The 19031-nt window shown below is 45.0% G+C and overlaps 1 protein-coding gene across 1 annotated transcript; it reads right to left on the reverse strand.

The window, feature by feature from the left end:
* Window positions 1-38: 38 nt before the first annotated feature.
* Window positions 39-1404, reverse strand: LOC123165439 (uncharacterized protein At2g34460, chloroplastic). The gene is made up of 4 exons (XM_044583082.1): window positions 1068-1404; window positions 858-974; window positions 446-718; window positions 39-342 (listed from the first exon to the last, which is right to left on the reverse strand). Exons 1-4 carry the CDS (start codon window positions 1365-1367, stop codon window positions 175-177), a joined length of 858 nt encoding a protein of 285 aa, XP_044439017.1. The 5' UTR covers window positions 1368-1404; the 3' UTR covers window positions 39-174.
* Window positions 1405-19031: the final 17627 nt, after the last annotated feature.

The raw sequence follows: 19031 nt of genomic DNA on the forward strand, positions 1-19031 counted from the left end.
TAAACCAACACTGTAGGTTTTTACGGCAAGAAGTTCCACAGACGAAACACGGTAGGTTTTATACTTCTGAATTCAATAGATGAACCACGACTTGCAAGTTAGAAGAACAACACACTTGACTGACGCCGTATTAGGCACATTACTACTAGTCCCTATCTAATTAGGCTCAAGAACTCATTTCTGTTTAATAGAAGCAAACATGTCCTTGAGGGGGCGGCTTGGAGCATCAGCTCGGGTGACGATCTCGACGACCTTGTAGGAAGACTCCTCCGGGCATAACAATGCTTCCACAGCCACTTCTGCAACCTGGTCTCTCGATATGGAGCCCTCGTAGAGAGTGTCCTGCAAATAATTCACAAATGAACATCGTATGTTTGGTTGTATGAGCAACAATCTCTCGAAGAGCAAGGTTCCATGGAGAAGAATTCTGCGGGCTATTGCTTACCTCTGGCTCCATGACAATGTTCCCAGTGGGCGGCTGTTCTGTGAGCCCTCCAGGCCTCACAATTGTGTAATTTATTCCTGATCCCCTGATGTATTTCTCCGCCTGCAGCTTCGCAACGAGCACCAAGCCGAACAGATTGAGCACGATGTAGGCTGGATTCAGAAGTTGGCCCATCGCGGCCCCATTCACTAAAATGGAGCTCACGAGCACGAATCTTGTAACTCCAGCCTTTCGGCATGCTTCCACAAGGTTCACTGTCCCCAAGTTGTCCACCTGCAGTAGCATAATTTTCAGCTAGCTATCACTTGCAGGAGCAAAGCTTAACTCTTTTTACATGGGCAAGAGCATGTCAATCAGAAGTTCAGAACCATTCAGGCAAGAAACTGAACTCCTACTTCGGTTGCGGACAAACCTTCCAGGGAGCAAAGGGATCAAAGGACCGCCGGAAGCCCGTCGCGCAGACGACGGCGTCGACGCCGCGCACGGCCTCGGCCAGCTTGTCGGCGCCCTCCGTCACGTCGGCCCTGACCTGCAATTCAGGATTCAGCCGACACGCGTCTCACGGCATGACTACTGGCAGAAGAGTAGGAATGCGACTGTACTGAAGTAGAGATGAACTAACGAGCTGGAGGTTGGGGTCCTGAGGCAGGCTTCCGCGGGCCCTGCCCACGTCCGTCGTGCCGGCGACGACGCCGAAGCCCTTCTCCAGCAGCTTCGCCACGACGCGCTTGCCGGTTTTCCCCGTCGAGCCGGCCACGAACACGGTGGTCGTCTTCTTGGCGCCTGGAGCGCTCGCCGACGCCTCGTCCATCGCGGAGGCGGCCGGGCGGGTGACGTGGAGCTTTCGTGTGGTCGGGGAGAGGCAGGCGAGCACGAGAGGCAGGCGGGGACGGGCGGTGGGGGCGTGGAAAACACCGGCCATTGGTTATGTGTGGCCTGTGGGTCTGTTGGTTTGAGATGTCTCTAGTATCCTCTTGCTTGTTCGTTTGTGTAGTACACTTTGTTGCAGACATTAACTAGGGTTAGACCAGCAAATTGCCGTGTAAGTTCTGTAATGATTATCATCATGTCAATGTAACCTGGTTTGGATGAAATTAGACTAAATCACCCTTTAACTGTAAGTCAAGAAGATGTGAAAAAAGGAAGTGTATATGCAATGTGTGTTAAAATTTTGAATACAGAAGTATTTCAAAAATAAAGTTTTGTCTGTATACTTAAATATTGATCAAGGTGTGAGGATCCGCCTATTTGCTGGATCGACTGACATTTTGTATTTCTAAGTCGGGTGTGTCTAGGGTACATCTAAATGTGCTCTAGTTATTGTCCATCTAAGTGAGTGAATCAAGTATAAAAAGAAAAGAAAAAAAAAGAAAATATCCACACGAATCTCAACGTAAGATCAATGTCATAGGACTTAGATGTGCAATACTTACGGCACATCTATATGTGTTTTAGCAAAACTGTTCTAAGTCCTTGATTTTAAGCGCCGATCTTCGTTCAACAATAGGAAGCAAGACATCTGCCTTCTCCGATGCAACATACTCCCTCTGTAACTAAAATCATGACGAGTATTTTAGAAAAGAGGGAGTAATAAATTGTCAAGTCTGGATGGTTTCCCTGTTTAGTTTGCTAGCTTTTTTTATTACTTCCATAAGGTTGTGTTATCTCTTCGTAGTGTAAATTATGTGGGGTAATAGCTCTTCTTTCGGAAGGCCCTTAGGTCATTAGGTTTCAACAATTCAGATTTTTGTCTGTTAGTTTGTTAAATGAGGGTGTTAAAATCAGGAACGGAGCAAGAAATTTTGTTAGGCTGGTCATAGTGGTGAGTAATAGACTAGTAACATATATATGTTACTAGTCTATGTTACTACCTTCATAATGGGTAGTAACATATGTATGGTAACATGCGAGCCTTCATTAATTGAGATATAGACTCATTTTACCTCGGGGTGTGTTATGTTACAGTAACATATTATGTTACCACAAGCATCTCTCTCCTCATTAACTCCATGCCACATAAGCAAATTTATCTTGGGATGTGTTAGGCTAGTCATAGTGGGGAGTAACTTAGACTAGTAACATGTATATGTTACTAGTCTATGTTACTACCTTTATAATGGGTAGTAACATATGGATAGTAACATGCAAGCCTTTATTAATTGAGATATAGACTCATTTTACCTCGGGGTGTGTTATGTTACAGTAACATATTATGTTACCACAGGCATCTCTCTCCTCATTAACTCCACATGTCACATAAGCAATTTTTTATTAGGATGTGTTATGTTATTATCTAAGTTACTCCCACTATGACTAGCCTTATGTTACTATCTAAGTTACTCCCACTATGACTAGTCTTAAAGGGGAGCCAATGAAACATGTAAAAGCATTGAAGTACGGCATAAATAAGAATTTATTGACTAAACTCATCAACCCGACATACTGTTTAGGGATGGTTTAAGAATGTTTACAACATGGGGGAGCCATGGCCCAACTCGTAGTTGTCTTCCTAGTTAAAATATTCACAAACTAAGCACTAATCATGTTGTCGTGGTTGTTCTTAAAGTCATACAACTAACATAAATGGCATTTTTCCAAGTCTCTGCATTGTGGAAGGAGTAGTTATTTTACATGAGACATATACACGAGCTCCCACTGAAAAATTAGAACAAGTAATGCAAAATCGATTTTGAGAAAGCTTATGGTCATGTACTCCAATCCTTTTTACAAGAAGAATTTTTTGACGAAAGAGGTTTCTTCTATTCGGGAGTATGGGTGGCTAAAATTGTCTAAAAGGTTAGCGTAGCCACTAAACCGAATGATGAAATTAGGTCATTCTTGCAGACCACAAATGGCATTCGACAAGGGGATTCTTTACTCATTTTTTTAAACATCATTGTCGATATGTTGGTTATTATCGTTAACAAAGCCACAGAAGACATTAAGATTAGTGAAGTGTCTAAAACGTAGCGTGTTTTTCGTCCACTTCATTCATTTCTTTTTATCGATTATTGCATATATCTAATCAATTTATAGCTATTACTGGCCATAAATTCACATTATTGTTTTTAGTATTCCGATTTTGGTGATGTGTTGTTTTGTGGATTCCTTATGCGTGTTTCATCTCTCAAAGAACTTAATCAGTCACCAAATTTGGCAAAATTAAGGAAAAAATGGTGGTCAAATTTTGGTATATTAGTGGAGGTGTCACTCAGGATTATCTCGAATAAAAAAGTGAATAACATGGAAGTTGATTTTCTTTCCTTTTTGATCATTTTAGTCGGAGGTTGTATGCAAGACAATGAAAAATACAACCGATCTATTTGTTGGAAATATGCCCTAGAGGCAATAATAAAATGGTTATTATTGTATTTCCTTGTTCATGATAATTGTCTGTTGTTCATGCTATAATTGTATTAACTGGAAACCGTAATACATGTGTGAATACATAGACCACAACATGTCCCTAGTGAGCCTCTAGTTGACTAGCTCGTTGATCAACAGATAGTCATGGTTTTCTGACTATGGACATTGGATGTCATTGATAACGGGATCACATCATTAGGAGAATGATGTGATGGACAAGACCCAATCCTAAGCATAGCACAAGATCGTGTAGTTCGTTTGCTAGAGCTTTTCCAAATGTCAAGTATCATTTCCTTAGACCATGAGATTATGCAACTCCCGGATACCATAGGAGTGCTTTGGGTGTGCCAAACGTCACAACGTAACTGGGTGGCTATAAAGGTGCACTACGGGTATCTCCGAAAGTGTCTGTTGGGTTGGCACGAATCGAGACTGGGATTTGTCACTCCGTATGACGGAGAGGTATCTCTGGGCCCACTCGGTAATGCATCATCATAATGAGCTCAATGTGACCAAGTGTTTGGTCACGGGATCATGCATTACGGTACGAGTAAAGTGACTTGCCGGTAACGAGATTGAACAAGGTATTGGGATACCGACGATCGAATCTCGGGCAAGTAACGTACCGATTGACAAAGGGAATTGTATACGGGATTGATTGAATCCTCGACATCGTGGTTCATCCGATGAGATCATCGTGGAACATGTGGGAGCCAACATGGGTATCCAGATCCCGCTGTTGGTTATTGACCGGAGAGTCGTCTCGGTCATGTCTGCATGTCTCCCGAACCCGTAGGGTCTACACACTTAAGGTTCGGTGACGCTAGAGTTGTAGAGATATTAGTATGCGGTTAACCGAAAGTTGTTCGGAGTCCCGGATGAGATCCCGGACGTCACGAGGAGTTCCGGAATGGTCCGGAGGTAAAGATTTATATATGGGAAGTCCTATTTTGGCCACCGGAAAATGTTCGGGATTTTTCGGTATTGTACCGGGAAGGTTCTAGAAGGTTCTGAAGTGGGGCCCACCTGCATGGGGGGACCCACATGAACGTGGGTAGTGGGGGCAAGGCCCCACACCCCTGGTCAAGGCGCACCAAGATCCCACCTTAGAAGGAATAAGATCATATCCCGAAGGGATAAGATCAAGATCCCTAAAAAGGGGGATAACAATCGGTGGGGAAGGGAAATGATGGGATTTCTTCCCCCCACCTTTGCCAACGCCCCAATGGACTTGGAGGGCAAGAAACCAGCCCCCTCCACCCCTATATATAGTGGGGAGGCGCATGGGAGCAGCACCCCAAGCCCCTGGCGCCTCCCTCTCCCTCCCGTGACACCTCTCCCTCTCGCTGAGCTTGGCGAAGCCCTGCCGAGATCCCCGCTGCTTCCACCACCACGCCGTCGTGCTGCTGGATCTCCATCAACCTCTCCCTCCCCTTGCTGGATCAAGAAGGAGGAGACGTCTTCCCAACCGTACGTGTGTTGAACGCGGAGGTGCCGTCCGTTCGGCGCTCGGTCATCGGTGATTTGGATCACGACGAGTACGACTCCATCAACCCCGTTCACTTGAACGCTTCCGCTCGCGATCTACAAGGGTATGTAGATGCACTCTTTTCCCTCTCGTTGCTAGAAGACTCCATAGATTGTTCTTGGTGATGCGTAGAAAAATTTGAATTATTGCTACGTTCCCCAACAGTGGCATCATGAGCCAGGTCTATGCGTAGATTCTATGCACGAGTAGAACACAAAGTAGTTGTGGGCGATGATTTGTTCAATTTGCTTGCCGTTACTAGTCTTATCTTGATTCGGCGGCATTGTGGGATGAAGCGGCCCGGACCGACCTTACACGTACTCTTACGTGAGACAGGTTCCACCGACTGACATGCACTTGATGCATAAGGTGGCTAGCGGGTGTCTGTCTCTCCCACTTTAGTCGGATCGGATTCGATGAAGAGGGTCCTTATGAAGGGTAAATAGCAATTGGCATATCACCGTTGTGGCTTTTGCGTAGGTAAGAAACGTTCTTGCTAGAAACCCATAGCAGCCACGTAAAACATGCAACAACAATTAGAGGACGTCTAACTTGTTTTTGCAGGGTATGCTATGTGATGTGATATGGCCAAAAGGATGTGATGAATTATATATATGTGATGTATGAGATTGATCATGTTCTTGTAATAGGAATCACGACTTGTATGTCGATGAGTATGACAACCGGCAGGAGCCATAGGAGTTGTCTTAATTTATTGTATGACCTGCGTGTCAATGAAAACCGCCATGTAATTACTTTACTTTATTGCTAACCGTTAGCCATAGTAGTAGAAGTAATAGTTGGCGAGACAACTTCATGAAGACACGATGATGGAGATCATGATGATGGATCATGGTGTCATGCCGGTGACGAAGGTGATCATGCCGCGCCTCGAAGATGGAGATCAAAGGCGCAAGATGATATTGGCCATATCATGTCACTTTATGATTTGCATGTGATGTTTGTCATGTTTACATCTTATTTGCTTAGAACGACGGTAGCATAAATAAGATGATCCCTCACTAAAATTTCAAGAGACGTGTTCCCCCTAACTGTGCACCGTTGCGAAGGTTCGTTGTTTCGAAGCACCACGTGATGATCGGGTGTGATAGATTCTAACGTTCGCATACAACGGGTGTAAGCCAGATTTACACATGCGAAACACTTAGGTTGACTTGACGAGCCTAGCATGTACAGACATGGCCTCGGAACACAAGAGGCCGAAAGGTCGAACATGAGTCGTATAGTAGATACGATCAACATGGAGATGTTCACCGATGATGACTAGTCCGTCTCACGTGATGATCGGACACGGCCTAGTTGACTCGGATCATGTATCACTTAGATGACTAGAGGGATGTCTATCTGAGTGGGAGTTCATTAAATAATTTGATTAGATGAACTTAATTATCATGAACATAGTCAGAAGGTCTTTGCAAATTATGTCGTAGCTTACGCTTTAGTTCTACTGTTTAAGATATGTTCCTAGAGAAAATTTAGTTGAAAGTTGATAGTAGCAATTATGCGGACTGGGTCCGTAAACTGAGGATTGTCCTCATTGCTGCACAGAAGGCTTATGTCCTTAATGCACCGCTCGGTGTGCTGAACCTCGAGCGTCGTTTGTGGATGTTGCGAACATCTGACATACACGTTTTGATGACTACGTGATAGTTCAGTGCGTAATGTTAAAACGGTATAGAATTGAGGCACCGAAGACGTTTTTGAAACGTCGCAGAACATGTGAGATGTTCCAAAGACTGAAATTGGGATTTCAGACTAGTGCCCACGTCAAGAGGTATGAGACCTCTGACAAGTTTCTTAAGCCTGCAAACTAAGGGAGAAAAGCTCAACCGTTGAGCATGTGCTCAGATTGTCTGAGTACTACAATCGCTTGAATCGAGTGGGAGTTAATCTTCCAGATGAGATAGTGATGGTTCTCCAAAGTCACTGCCACCAAGCTACTAGAGCTTCGTGATGAACTATAACAAATCAGGGATAGATATGATGATCCTTGAGCTATTCGCGATGTTTGACACCACGAAAGTAGAAATCAAGTAGGAGCATCAATTGTTGATGGTTAGTAAAACCACTAGTTTCAAGAAGGGCAAGGGAAAGAAGGGATACTTCATGAAACGGCAAATCAGTTGCTGCTCTAGTGAAGAAACCCAAGGTTGAACCCAAACCCGAGACTAAATGCTTCTGTAATGAGGGGAACGGTCACTGAAGCAGAACTACCCTAGATACTTGGTAGATGAGAAGGTAGGCAAGGTCGACAGAAGTATATTGGATATACATTATATTAATGTGTACTTTACTAGTACTCCTAGTAGCACCAGGGTATTAGATACCGGTTCGGTTGCTAAGTGTTGGTAACTCGAAATAAAAGGCTACGGAATAAACGGAGACTAGCTAAAGGTGAGATGACGATATGTGTTGGAAGTGTTTCCAAGGTTGATGTGATCAAGCATCGCATGCTCCCTCTACCATCGAGATTGGTGTTAAACCTAAATAATTGTTATTTGGTGTTTGCGTTGAGCATAGACATGATTGGATTATGTTTATCGCAATACGGTTATTCATTTAAGGAGAATAATGGTTACTCTGTCTATTTGAATAATACCTTCAATGGTCTTGCACCTAAAATGAATGGTTCATTGAATCTCGATCGTAGTGATACACATGTTCATGCCAAAAGATATAAAATAGTAATGATAGTACCACATACTTGTGGCACTGCCATTTGAGTCATATTGGTATAAAACGCATGAAGAAGCTCCATGTTGATGGATCTTTGGACTCACTCGTTTTTGAAAAGATTGAGACATGCGAACCATGTCTATTGGTAGATATGCATGAAGAAACTCCATACAGATGGATCGTTTGGACTCACTTGATTTAGAATCACTTGAGACATGCAAATCATAACACATGGGCAAGATGACTGAAAGGCCTCGTTTTCAGTAAGATGGAACAAGAAAGCAACTTGTTGGAAGTAATACATTTTGATGTGTGCAGTCCAATGAGTGCTGAGGCATGCAGTGGATATCGTTATGTTCTTGCTTCACAGATGATTTGAGTAGATGCTGAGTATATTTACTTGATGAAACACAAGTCTGAATTATTGAAAGGTTCAAGTAATTTCAGAGTGAAGTTGAAGATCGTCGTGACAAGAGGATAAAATGTCTGTGATATGATCATAGAGATGAATATTTGAGTTACGAGTTTGGCACACAATTAAGAAATTGTGGAAATTGTTTCACGACTAATACCGCCTGGAACACCATAGTGTGATGGTGTGTCCGAACATCATAACTGCACCCTATTGGATATGGTGCATACCATGATGTCTCTTATCGAATTACCGCTATCATTTATGGGCTAGGCATTAGAGACAACCGCATTCACTTTAAATAGGGCACCACGCAATTCCGTTGAGACGACACCGTATGAACTATGGTTTAGAGAAACCTAAGCTGTCGTTTCTTAAAAGTTTGGGGCTGCGACACTTATGTGGAAAAGTTTCAGGCTAATAAGCTCGAACCCAAAGCGGATAAATGCATCTTCTTAGAATACCCAAAACAGTTGGGTATACCTCCTATTTCAGATCTGGAAGCAAAAGTGATTGTTTCTAGAAACGGGTCCTTTCTCGAGGAAAAGTTTCTCTCGAAAGAATTGAGTGGGAGGATGGTGGAGACTTGATGAGGTCATTGAACCGTCACTTCAACTAATGTGTAGCAGGGCACAGGAAGTTGTTCCTGTGGCACCTACACCAATTGAAGTGGAAGCTTATGATAGTGATCATGAAACTTCAGATCAAGTCACTACCAAACCTCATAGGACGACAAGGATGCGTACTACTTCAGAGTGGTACGTAATCCTGTCTTGGAAGTCATGTTGTTGGACAACGATGAACCTATGAGCTGTGGAGAAGCGATGGTGGGCCCGGATTCCGACGAATGGCTCGAGGCCATAAAATCCGAGAGAGGATCCATGTATAAAAACAAAGTGTAGACTTTGGAAGAACTACTTGATGGTCGTAAGGCTGTTGGGTGCAGATGGATTTTAAAAGGAAGACAGACAATGATGGTAAGTGTCACCATTAAGAAAGCTCGACTTGTCGTTAAGATGTTTTCCGGCAAGTTCAAGGAGTTGACTGCGATGAGACTTTCTCACTCGTAGCGATGCTAAGAGTCTGTTGGAATTATATTTAGCAGTTACTGCATTATTTATGAAATCTTGCAGATAGGATGTCAAAACATTGTTTCCTCGACGATTTTCTTGAGGAAAGGTTGTATGTGATACAACCAGAAGGTTTTGTCAATCCTGAAAGATGCTAACAAGTATGCAAAGCTCCAGCAATCCTTCTAAGGATTGGAGTAAGCATCTCGGAGTTGGAATGTACGCTTTGATGAGATGATCAAAGATTTTGGGTTTTTACAAAGTTTATGAGAAACTTGTATTTCCAAAGAAGTGAGTGGGAGCACTATAGAATTTCTGATGAGTATATGTTGTTGACATATTGTTGATCGGAAATGATGTAGAATTTCTGGAAAGCATCCAGGGTTATTTGAAAAGTGTTTTTCAATGGAAAACCTGGATTAAGCTACTTGAACATTGAGCATCAAGATCTATAAGGATAGATCAAAACGCTTAATAGTACTTTCAAATGAATGCATACCGTGACAGGATTTTGAAGGAGTTCAAAATAGATCAGCAAAGAAGGAGTTCTTGGCTGTGTTACAAGGTGTGAGTATTGAGTGAGACTCAAGACCTGACCACGGCAGAAGAGAGAGCAAGGACGAAGGTCGTCCCCTATGCTTTAGACGTAGGCTCTACAGTATGCTATGCTGTGTACCGCACCTGAAGTGTGCCTTGCCATGAATTAGTCAAGGGGTACAAGAGTGATCCAGGAATGGATCACATGACAGCGGTCGAACTTATCCTTAGTATCTAGTGGACTAAGGAATTTTCTCGATTATGGAGGTGGTAAAAGAGCTCGTCGTAAAGGGTTACGTCGATGCAAACTTTGACACTAATCCGGATGACTCTGAGTAGTAAACCGGATTTGTATAGTAGAGCAGTTATTTGGAATAGCTCCAAGTAGCGCGTGGTAGCTACATCTACAAGATGACATAGAGATTTGTAAAGCACACACGGATCTGAATGTTGCAGACCCGTTGACTAAAACCTCTCTCGTAAGCATAACATGATCAAACCCTAGAACTCATTGAGTGTTAATCACATGGTGATGTGGACTAGATTATTGACTCTAGTAAACTCTTGGGTATTAGTCACATGGCGATGTGAACTTTGAGTGTTAATCACATGGTGATGTGAACTAGATTATTGACTCTAGTGCAAGTGGGAGACTGTTGGAAATATGCCCTAGAGGCAATAATAAAATGGTTATTATTGTATTTCCTTGTTCATGATAATTGTCTGTTGTTCATGCTATAATTGTATTAACTGGAAACCGTAATACATGTGTGAATACATAGACCACAACATGTCCCTAGTGAGCCTCTAGTTGACTAGCTCGTTGATCAACAGATAGTCATGGTTTCCTGACTATGGACATTGGATGTCATTGATAACGGGATCACATCATTAGGAGAATGATGTGATGGACAAGACCCAATCCTAAGCATAGCACAAGATCGTGTAGTTCGTTTGCTAGAGCTTTTCCAAATGTCAAGTATCATTTCCTTAGACCATGAGATTGTGCAACTCCCGGATACCATAGGAGTGCTTTGGGTGTGCCAAACGTCACAACGTAACTGGGTGGCTATAAAGGTGCACTACGGGTATCTCCGAAAGTGTCTGTTGGGTTGGCACGAATCGAGACTGGGATTTGTCACTCCGTATGACGGAGAGGTATCTCTGGGCCCACTCGGTAATGCATCATCATAATGAGCTCAATGTGACCAAGTGTTTGGTCACGGGATCATGCATTACGGTACGAGTAAAGTGACTTGCCGGTAACGAGATTGAACAAGGTATTGGGATACCGACGATCGAATCTCGGGCAAGTAACGTACCGATTGACAAAGGGAATTGTATACGGGATTGATTGAATCCTCGACATCGTGGTTCATCCGATGAGATCATCGTGGAGCATGTGGGAGCCAACATGGGTATCCAGATCCCGCTGTTGGTTATTGACCGGAGAAATGTCTCGGTCATGTCTACATGTCTCCCGAACCCGTAGGGTCTACACACTTAAGGTTCGGTGACGCTAGAGTTGTAGAGATATTAGTATGCGGTTAACCGAAAGTTGTTCGGAGTCCCGGATGAGATCCCGGACGTCACGAGGAGTTCCGGAATGGTCCGGAGGTAAAGATTTATATATGGGAAGTCCTATTTTGGCCACCGGAAAATGTTCGGGATTTTTCGGTATTGTACCGGGAAGGTTCTAGAAGGTTCCGAAGTGGGGCCCACCTGCATGGGGGGACCCACATGAACGTGGGTAGTGGGGGCAAGGCCCCACACCCCTGGTCAAGGCGCACCAAGATCCCACCTTAGAAGGAATAAGATCATATCCCGAAGGGATAAGATCAAGATCCCTAAAAAAGGGGGATAACAATCGGTGGGGAAGGGAAATGATGGGATTTCTTTCCCCCACCTTTGCCAACGCCCCAATGGACTTGGAGGGCAAGAAACCAGCCCCCTCCACCCCTATATATAGTGGGGAGGCGCATGGGAGCAGCACCCCAAGCCCCTGGCGCCTCCCTCTCCCTCCCGTGACACCTCTCCCTCTCGCTGAGCTTGGCGAAGCCCTGCCGAGATCCCCGCTGCTTCCACCACCACGCCGTCGTGCTGCTGGATCTCCATCAACCTCTCCCTCCCCTTGCTGGATCAAGAAGGAGGAGGCGTCTTCCCAACCGTACGTGTGTTGAACGCGGAGGTGCCGTCCGTTCGACGCTCGGTCATCGGTGATTTGGATCACGACGAGTACGACTCCATCAACCCCGTTCACTTGAACGCTTCCGCTCGCGATCTACAAGGGTATGTAGATGCACTCTTTTCCCTCTGGTTGCTATAAGACTCCATAAGATTGTTCTTGGTGATGCGTAGAAAAATTTGAATTATTGCTACGTTCCCCATCATTATTTAACTAGTGACAGATCATGGATGTCACCTAGAGGGGGGGGGGTGAATATGCGCTTTAAAATAATTACGGTTTAGGCTTGAACAAATGCTGAATAAAACTAGCGTTTAAATTGTCAAGCACAAAACCTAATTCGACTAGGCTCACCCATGTGCACCAACAACTTGTGCTAAGTAAGATAAACAACTAAGTGATAGCAATATATATAACATGGCATACTATGGCTATCACAAAGTAAAGTGCATAAGTAATGGGCTTGGGTAAGAGATAACCGAGGCACGCGGAGATGATGATGTATCCCGAAGTTTACACCCTTGCGGATGCTAATCTCTGTTTGGAGCAGTGGAGTGATAACCCACAAGTATAGGGGATCAGTTCTAGCCTCTTTCGATAAGTAAGAGTGTCGAAACCCACGAGGAGCTAAAGGTAGAACAAATATTCCCTCAAGTTCTATCGACCACCGATACAACACTATGCACGCTTAATGTTCGCTTTACCTAGAACAAGTATGAAACTAGAAGTACTTTGTAGGTGTGATAGGATAGGTTTGCAAGATAATAAAGAGCACATAAATAAAAACTAGGGCTGTTTAGATAAAGAAATAACTATGTTAGTTTTAGTGGAGAGCTTTTTGTCACAAGAAAGTTATTTGTCCCTAGGCAATCGATAACTACACCGGTAATCATTATTGCAATTTTATATGAGGGAGAGGCATAAGCTAACATACTTTCTCTACTTGGATCATATGCACTTATGATTGGAACTCTAGCAAACATCTGTAACTACTAAAGATCATTAAGGTAAAACCCAACCATAGCATTAAAGTATCAAGTCCTCTTTATTCCCATACGCCATAACCCACTTATCCGTGTTTAGGCTGATATCACCCCCGCAACGCAGATAATAAGCAAACCATGAACATATTGCAACACCCTACATCGGGGACCCCTTACGCTTGCGCAACACGGAGAGCACCATAGGACAACACCAATAATAAAACATGCAACTCAAACCAATCATGATCATCAACCAACCCATAGGACAAAACGAATCTACTCAAACATCATAGGATAGCCATACATCATTGGGAAATAAAATATAGCGTTGAGCACCATGTTTAAGTAGAGATTACAGCGGGGAGAAGGGGTGTTACACCGCTGCATAGAGGGGGAGAGAGTTGGTGATGATGGCGGCGAAGTTGTTGGTGTAGATCGCCGTCACGATGATGGCCCCGGCGGCGTTCCGGCTCCACCGGTAAAGAGGGGGAGAGAGCCCCCCCTCATTCTTCTTATTCTTCCTTGACCTCCCCCTAGAAGGGAGAAGGGTTTCCTCTCTGGTCCATGGCCTCCATGGCGGCGGAGAGCCCCTCCGAGATTGGATCTCTCTCTCTCTCTCTCTCTCTCTCTGTGTGTGTGTGTGTGTTTCCTTCTGTTTCTGCGCTCTCAGATTCTGGCCTTTCACCGTTTCTTAAATTCCCGGAGATCCGTAACTCCGATTGGGCTGAAATTTTAACATGATTTTTATCCGGATATTAGCTTTCTTGCGCCAGAAGAAGGGCACCAACCGCCTTACGGGGTGTCGACAAGGGTCCAGGGTGCCCCCTACCCCCTGGGACGCGCCCCCTACCTTGCCGCCGCCTGGGGCATCATCTCGCATTGATTCTAATTCCAAAAAATCACATATATTCCAAAAAATCTCTGTAAGTTTTTATCGCGTTTGGACTTTGTTTGATATGGATTTTCTGTGAAACAAAAAACATGCAACAAACAGGAATTGGCACTGGGCACTGGATCAATATGTTAGTCCCAAAAATTATATAAAAAGTTGCCAAAAGTATATGAAAGTTGTAGAATACTGGCATGAAATAATCAAAAATTATAGATATGACGGAGACGTATCATGGAGGCACAATGCTCCCCAAGATTCCACTAGGGCCACCGTGATCTCCTCACGCCCTCGCACAATGCAAGATGTTTTGATTCCACTAAGGGACCCTTGAGGACGGTCACCGAACCCGTACAAATGGCAACCCTTGGGGCGGTCACCGAACCCGTACACCTTGGCAACCCTTGGGGTCGGTCATCGAAACCCGTACAAATTGCTCCGGGCAATCTCCACAACCTAATTGGAGACCCCGTCGCTTGCCCGGAGCTTTACACCACAATGATTGATCTCTAAAGCATCACCAACCGTCTAGGGCGCCCAAGCACCCAAGAGGAACAAGCTTTGGGGTATTGTTGGGGATATGACTATCGGGTATGAACCGCCCAGGAGGGGCCGGGTCATACCACTGGCGACTCATCAATGAAGATGGCGGATCATACAAGCCGGTTGACGGCCCAAGACCCAGAGGCGACTTGAGGCCCAAGAGGATGAACCGCCATATGTGTATGACTTGTTTTGTAAGGCAAGCGTAGGTAGTCACCGAGCCGGACACTTGTGTATGAGCCGGCCGGGACTCCGTGAGCCGCCGGGCATCAACCTATGTATATAAAGGGACGACCCGGCGGCGGCTTAGGGCAAGAAACAAGAGATCGAGAACTAGGTCAAGCGTATTCGCTCCTTGGTAATCAAAACCCTATCAATACCACCTCAAACTGGATTAGGCTTTTACCTTCACCGCAAGGGGCCGAACCAGTATAAACTCTCTGTGTCCTTTGTCCCGATTAACCCCTTTAAGCTTGTTGGAGATTGTAGCAGAAATTTAAAATTTTCTACGTATCACCAAGATCAATCTATGGAGTCATCTAGCAACGAGAGAGAGGGGAGTGCATCTACATACCCTTGTAGATCGCGCGCGGAAGCGTTCAAGAGAACGGGGTTGATGGAGTCGTACTCGTCGTGATCCAAATCACCGATGATCCTAGCGCCGAAGGGACGGCAACTCCGCGTTCAACACACGTACGGAGCGGGGACGTCTCCTCCTTCTTGATCCAGCAAGGGGGAGGAGAAGTTGATGGAGATCCAGCAGCACGACGGCGTGGTGGTGGAAGTAGCGGGATACCGGCAGGGCTTCGCCAAGCGCAAGCGGGGAGGAAGAGGTGTCACGGGAGGGAGGGAGGCGCCAGGGCTTGGGTTGCTGCTCCCATGCGCCTCCCCACTATATATAGGGGTGGAGGGGGCTGGTTTCTTGCCCTCCAAGTCCATTGGGGCGTTGGCAAAGGTGGGGGAAAGAAATCCCATCATTTCCCTTCCCCACCGATTGTTATCCCCCTTTTTTAGGGATCTTGATCTTATCCCTTCGGGATATGATCTTATTCCTTCTAAGGTGGGATCTTGGTGCGCCTTGAACAGGGGTGTGGGGCCTTGCCCCCACTACCCACGTTCATGTGGGTCCCCCCATGCAGGTGGGCCCCACTTCAGAACCTTCTAGAACCTTCCTGGTACAATACTGAAAAATCCCGAACATTTTCCGGTGGCCAAAATAGGACTTCCCATATATAAATCTTTACCTCTGGACCATTCCGAAACTCCCCGTGATGTCCGGGATCTCATCCGGGACTCCGAACAACTTTCGGTTAACCGCATACTAATATCTCTACAACTCTAGCGTCACCGAACCTTAAGTGTGTAGACCCTACGGGTTCGGGAGACATGCAGACATGACCGAGACGACTCTCCGGTCAATAACCAACAGCGGGATCTGGATACCCATGTTGGCTCCCACATGTTCCACGATGATCTCATCGGATGAACCACGATGTCGAGGATTCAATCAATCCCGTATATAATTCCCTCTGTCAATCGGTACGTTACTTGCCCGAGATTCGATCGTCGATATCCCAATACCTTGTTCAATCTCGTTACCGGCAAGTCACTTTACTCGTACCGTAATGCATGATCCCGTGACCAAACACTTGGTCACATTGAGCTCATTATGATGATGCATTACCGAGTGGGCCCAGAGATACCTCTCCGTCATACGGAGTGACAAATCCCAGTCTCGATTCGTGCCAACCCAACAGACACTTTCGGAGATACCCGTAGTGCACCTTTATAGCCACCCAGTTACGTTGTGACGTTTGGCACACCCAAAGCACTCCTATGGTATCCGGGAGTTGCACAATCTCATGGTCTAAGGAAATGATACTTGACATTTGGAAAAGCTCTAGCAAACGAACTACACGATCTTGTGCTATGCTTAGGATTGGGTCTTGTCCATCACATCATTCTCCTAATGATGTGATCCCGTTATCAATGACATCCAATGTCCATAGTCAGGAAACCATGACTATCTGTTGATCAACGAGCTAGTCAACTAGAGGCTCACTAGGGACATGTTGTGGTCTATGTATTCACACATGTATTACGATTTCCGGATAACACAATTATAGCATGAACAATAGACAATTATCATGAACAAGGAAATATAATAATAACCATTTTATTATTGCCTCTAGGGCATATTTCCAACAGTCTCCCACTTGCACTAGAGTCAATAATCTAGTTACATTGTGATGAATCGAACACCCATAGAGTTCTGGTGTTGATCATGTTTTGCTCTAGGGAGAGGTTTAGTCAACGGATCTGCTACATTCAGGTCCGTATGTACTTTACAAATATCTATGTCTCCATTTTGAACATTTTCACGAATGGAGTTGAAGCGACGCTTGATATGCCTGGTCTTCCTGTGAAACCTGGGCTCCTTGGCAAGGGCAATAGCTCCAGTGTTGTCACAGAAGAGAGTCATCGGGCCCGACGCATTGGGAATAACTCCTAGGTCGGTAATGAACTCCTTCACCCAGATTGCTTCTTGTGCTGCCTCTGAGGCCGCCATGTATTCCGCTTCACATGTAGATCCCGCCACAACGCTTTGCTTGCAACTGCACCAGCTTACTGCCCCACCATTCAAAATATACACGTATCCGGTTTGTGACTTAGAGTCATCCAGATCTGTGTCGAAGCTAGCATCGACGTAACCCTTTACGACGAGCTCTTCGTCACCTCCATAAACGAGAAACATATCCTTAGTCCTCTTCAGGTACTTCAGGATATTCTTGACCGCTGTCCAGTGTTCCATGCCGGGATTACTTTGGTACCTTCCTACCAAACTTACGGCAAGGTTTACATCAGGTCTGGTACACAGCATGGCATACATAATAGACCCTATGGCCGAGGCATAGGGGACGACACTCATCTTTTCTCTATCTTCTGCCGTGGTCGGGCATTGAGCCGTGCTCAATTGCACACCTTGCAATACAGGCAAGAACCCCTTCTTGGACTGATCCATATTGAACTTCTTCAATATCTTGTCAAGGTACGTACTTTGTGAAAGACCAATGAGGCGTCTTGATCTATCTCTATAGATCTTGATGCCTAATATATAAGCAGCTTCTCCAAGGTCCTTCATTGAAAAACACTTGTTCAAGTAGGCCTTTATGCTTCCCAAGAATTCTATATCATTTCCCATCAACAGTATGTCATCCACATATAATATGAGAAATGCTACAGAGCTCCCACTCACTTTCTTGTAAACACAGGCTTCTCCATAAGTCTGTGTAAACCCAAACGCTTTGATCATCTCATCAAATCGAATGTTCCAACTCCGAGATGCTTGCACCAGCCCATAGATGGAGCGCTGGAGCTTGCATACCTTGTTAGTATTCTTAGGATCGACAAAACCTTCCGGCTGCATCATATACAATTCTTCCTTAAGAAAGCCGTTAAGGAATGCCGTTTTGACGTCCATTTGCCATATCTCATAATCATAGTATGCGGCAATTGCTAACATGATTCGGACGGACTTCAGCTTCGCTACGGGTGAGAAAGTCTCATCGTAGTCAACCCCTTGAACTTGTCGATAACCCTTAGCGACAAGTCGAGCTTTATAGATGGTAACATTACCATCCGCGTCTGTCTTCTTCTTAAAGATCCATTTGTTTTCTATCGCTCGCCGATCATCGGGCAAGTCTGTCAAAGTCCACACTTTGTTTTCATACATGGATCCTATCTCGGATTGCATGGCTTCAAGCCATTTGTTGGAATCTGGGCCCGCCATTGCTTCTTCATAGTTCGAAGGTTCACCGTTGTCTAACAACATGATTTCCAGGACAGGGTTGCCATACCACTCTGGTGTGGAACGTGTCCTCGTGGACCTACGAAGTTCAGTAGTAACTTGATCCGAAGTACCTTGATCATCATCATTAGCTTCCTCTCTAGTCAGTGCAGGCACCACAGGAACATCTTCCTGAGCTGCGCTACTTTCCGGTTCAAGAGGTAGTACTTCATCAAGTTCCACTTTCCTCCCACTTACTTCTTTCGAGAGAAACTCTTTCTCCAGAAAGGACCCGTTCTTGGCAACAAAGATCTTGCCTTCGGATCTGAGGTAGAAGGTATACCCAATGGTTTCCTTAGGGTATCCTATGAAGACGCATTTTTCCGACTTGGGTTCGAGCTTTTCAGGTTGAAGTTTCTTGACATAAGCATCGCATCCCCAAACTTTTAGAAACGACAGCTTAGGTTTCTTCCCAAACCATAATTCATACGGTGTCGTCTCAACGGATTTCGACGGAGCCCTATTTAAAGTGAATGCGGCAGTCTCTAAAGCATAGCCCCAAAATGAGAGCGGTAGATCGGTAAGAGAC

The sequence above is a fragment of the Triticum aestivum genome, chromosome 7D, assembly GCF_018294505.1.
Source record: "Triticum aestivum cultivar Chinese Spring chromosome 7D, IWGSC CS RefSeq v2.1, whole genome shotgun sequence".
NCBI classification, from domain to species: Eukaryota; Viridiplantae; Streptophyta; class Magnoliopsida; order Poales; family Poaceae; genus Triticum; species Triticum aestivum.

What these genes read in the sequence shown, in the direction of transcription:
- LOC123165439 (XM_044583082.1), bottom strand. Translation starts at nt 1,367, where the DNA reads ATGGCCGGTGTTTTCCACGCCCCCACCGCCCGTCCCCGCCTGCCTCTC. An exon ending in AGGACCCCAACCTCCAGCTC is followed by an intron (nt 975 to 1,067) that starts GTTAGTTCATCT and finishes CCTGAATTGCAG; the next exon opens with GTCAGGGCCGACGTGACGGA. An exon ending in ATCCCTTTGCTCCCTGGAAG is followed by an intron (nt 719 to 857) that starts GTTTGTCCGCAA and finishes ATGCTACTGCAG; the next exon opens with GTGGACAACTTGGGGACAGT.